We start from the raw sequence: 2,584 nt of genomic DNA on the forward strand, positions 1-2,584 counted from the left end.
ATTGCCTGAACCCAGGAGACGGAGGTTGCGGTGAGCCGAGATCGCGCCATTGCACTCCAGCCTGGGTAACATGAGTGAAACTCTGTCTCAAAAAATAATAATAAAATAAAATAAAATAAAACAAAACCGCCAGAAAATTTGAGTTTAGAATAATGCCAACGTTGTTAACAGGCAGGACATTGGATTTGCTGTCCTCTGGAGAACGAAAAGCAAATAACTCAACTGCAACCATACCAACAAATAACTGAAATACTTGAAAGGTGAAGAACCAAACAGAAGTAGCTTTTTAGGAGGGGAGGGTGCTGTAACTTCTCATTAGGGGCCTCTCTGCAGATTTTAACCTTGTCCACATATGGCTTTAATCAAAAGTAAAATACATACAAACAGAAAAGCCACCAGCCTTCCTTCTAGCACAAGTCCCCTGCCCTGCCACCTGCCAGGAGCAGAACCACCCTGCCATTCACAAGGCAGCAAACAGTCGATCCCCAGGTAGCTGAAGGAGCTGGCCATGGCACCCCCAAGAGGTGCCCCACCCTGCCCGCGGCCTGTCCGCTCTCACCTCGCCCTGGCGCCTGGTCTTGGGGGATGGACTGAAGAAGTTGTGCAGGACGGAGAGCTCTGTGCTGAAGAGCGCGCTCTCCTTCTCCAGGATGTACTGCTTCAGCAGCGGGGAGACCTCGTCCCCGAAGAGGGCCTGGTTGTCTTGCCAGATCTGCCGCTTCACCTCCACGGCGCAGGCCCGATACAGCTCCTTGTCGGCCATCACGAGCTTCAGCTTTTTCTCAGGAACCTACACGGCACCACAGGCTGCCTGTGAGCGGCATCTGTGTCCCTGGGTCTCCCCTCGAGACAAGCCAAGAGGCCTCAGCCCCCGAGAGACCACTTCAAGCCACGCCCCACCCCACAGGGCACCTATGACTGGGCCCCCGGTCCCAGCAGGTTCAGGCAGACGTGCTAAATACCCACAGCTCTTTCCCAGAAGGGGCCCCGCACCCCAACTCCAGTGCCAAGCTTCTGTCTCCACACGGCTCACGTGGGAAACGCCAGCACAGGAGCCACCATGGACAGCACTCAGGCAGGCGGCTCACTGGACACCAGCGCCAGCAGCGTTTTCGGGTCAGGGTCGGGGCTCTACCTTGGGCAGGTGCTTCATGACGCACATCACCACGGGCTGCAGGGACGGCATCTTGACCAGGGAGAAGCTCTTCTCCAGAAGGTCTTCCAGCTTCTTGTACCTGGAACAGCTCACACGATTGATGGCGTGGCGATGGGCTGCGCGTCCCGGACGGACACCGGCCGCCACGCGCAGGACACGAGGGGCAAGAGGCCGTTCAGACACAGCCCAGGCCGCCTCTGGGGGCAAGGCTGCGCAGCCAGGACGCGATCGAGGCCCCCCGTCGATCCCGGGCTGAGAGGCCGGCCGCACACCGGGCCGCCCACCCACCTTTCCTCTGCCTTGCCCTCCGAAGCGATGGCCGACACCCGCTCCAGGAGCTTGTCCCGCAGCTCGTCGAACACCGACTGGTGGAACTCCAGCCGCGGCGTCCCGTGGAGGTCCAGGAAGGGGAGGGCCGACTGCAGGGAGGGCAGCAGCACGCCGTTCTCCGTCTGAGGAAGCGAAAGGTCAGCCGCCGCCCCGTGCGCGCGGGCACCCCTAAGTCCTGCGGGCACAGGGGGCACGACCGCGGGGTGCCCGGCCGTGCGGGGGCAGCCGCGGCCACCGGAAGCCGCCCAGCGCCCCGCAAACGGGCGCGGCTCGGGACAGCCCCCAGAACGCCGGGAAGCCCCGGGGCCTCCGCCAGGCCCGGCTCCGCGCCGCACCTGGAACTGCTCGATGGCCTTGAGCGGCTCCGTGCAGTTGGTCAGGGTCTCCTTCAGGTCCTCGCCGTTGGCCACGCCCAGGTCCTGCAGCCCCGCGAACATGGCCGAGGCCCCGGCCGCCGCCCGGCTCGGCGCCCCATCCCCAGCCCGCTCCCCCGGCGCCGCCGCAGGCGCCCCAGAAGCCCGCTCCGCCGGGCCTCGGGGGCCGCCCGAGCCCCGCTCCCCCGCGCCCTCCAGCTCGGCCCGGTCCCGCCCGCCGCGCGGCTCCGCGCGCGTCCCACGGCCGCCCGCTTCCGCGCCGCCCGCCCGGGTCCGCCAGCCAAGCGGCCCCCGGGAAACACCGTCCGGCCGCGCGCAGGTTCCTGGGAGCAGCGCCCGCCCCTCGCGCGACAGGCCCCGCCCCGCCAGCCCAGCGCGCATGCGCCCTCCGGTCCCGCGGGCGGGGGCGGGCGCCATCTCAGCCGAGTGGGTGTCGCGCGCAGCGGCGCGGAAATCGGCAGCCTGGCGACGCGGGACGTGTTGCCCGGGGTTGCGCCCCAGCCCCCGCGCCGTGCGGGTGCGGGACTCGGGTGCGGCCTCCTCGGCTAAAACCCGCACGAAGCGCCCCCAGCGCTGCGGCGAAGGCGGGGTCTGAGCGCCTCCAGGGGCCGGGGCCTGGCGGAGACCGCGCGGGAACGACGGCCGCCCTCCCTCCCTCCCTCCCCGGGGCTCCCCGCCGCCCTCCCGCCCTCCCTCCCCGGGGCTCCCCGCCGCCCTCCCTCCC

General features: G+C 67.3%; 2 protein-coding genes across 2 annotated transcripts in view; both read right to left on the reverse strand.

Annotated features, from left to right (window-relative positions):
- Window positions 1-2,292, reverse strand: part of NELFB (negative elongation factor complex member B) — a 19,885-nt gene extending 17,593 nt beyond the window's left edge. Inside the window, exons 1-4 of the mRNA XM_017505489.2 lie at window positions 1,822-2,292; window positions 1,445-1,608; window positions 1,136-1,235; window positions 560-790 (exon numbers count right to left, since the gene is read on the reverse strand). Coding sequence (XP_017360978.1) covers window positions 560-790; window positions 1,136-1,235; window positions 1,445-1,608; window positions 1,822-2,277 — 951 coding nt within the window. The 5' untranslated portion in view covers window positions 2,278-2,292. The remainder of the gene's footprint in view (window positions 1-559; window positions 791-1,135; window positions 1,236-1,444; window positions 1,609-1,821) is intronic.
- C8G (complement C8 gamma chain) overlaps window positions 1-2,584 on the reverse strand; it is a 618,926-nt gene that overhangs the window by 316,514 nt on the left and 299,828 nt on the right. The window lies entirely within an intron of this gene.

Source organism: Cebus imitator, unplaced genomic scaffold, assembly GCF_001604975.1.
Source record: "Cebus imitator isolate Cc_AM_T3 unplaced genomic scaffold, Cebus_imitator-1.0 Scaffold339, whole genome shotgun sequence".
Taxonomy (NCBI): Eukaryota; Metazoa; Chordata; class Mammalia; order Primates; family Cebidae; genus Cebus; species Cebus imitator.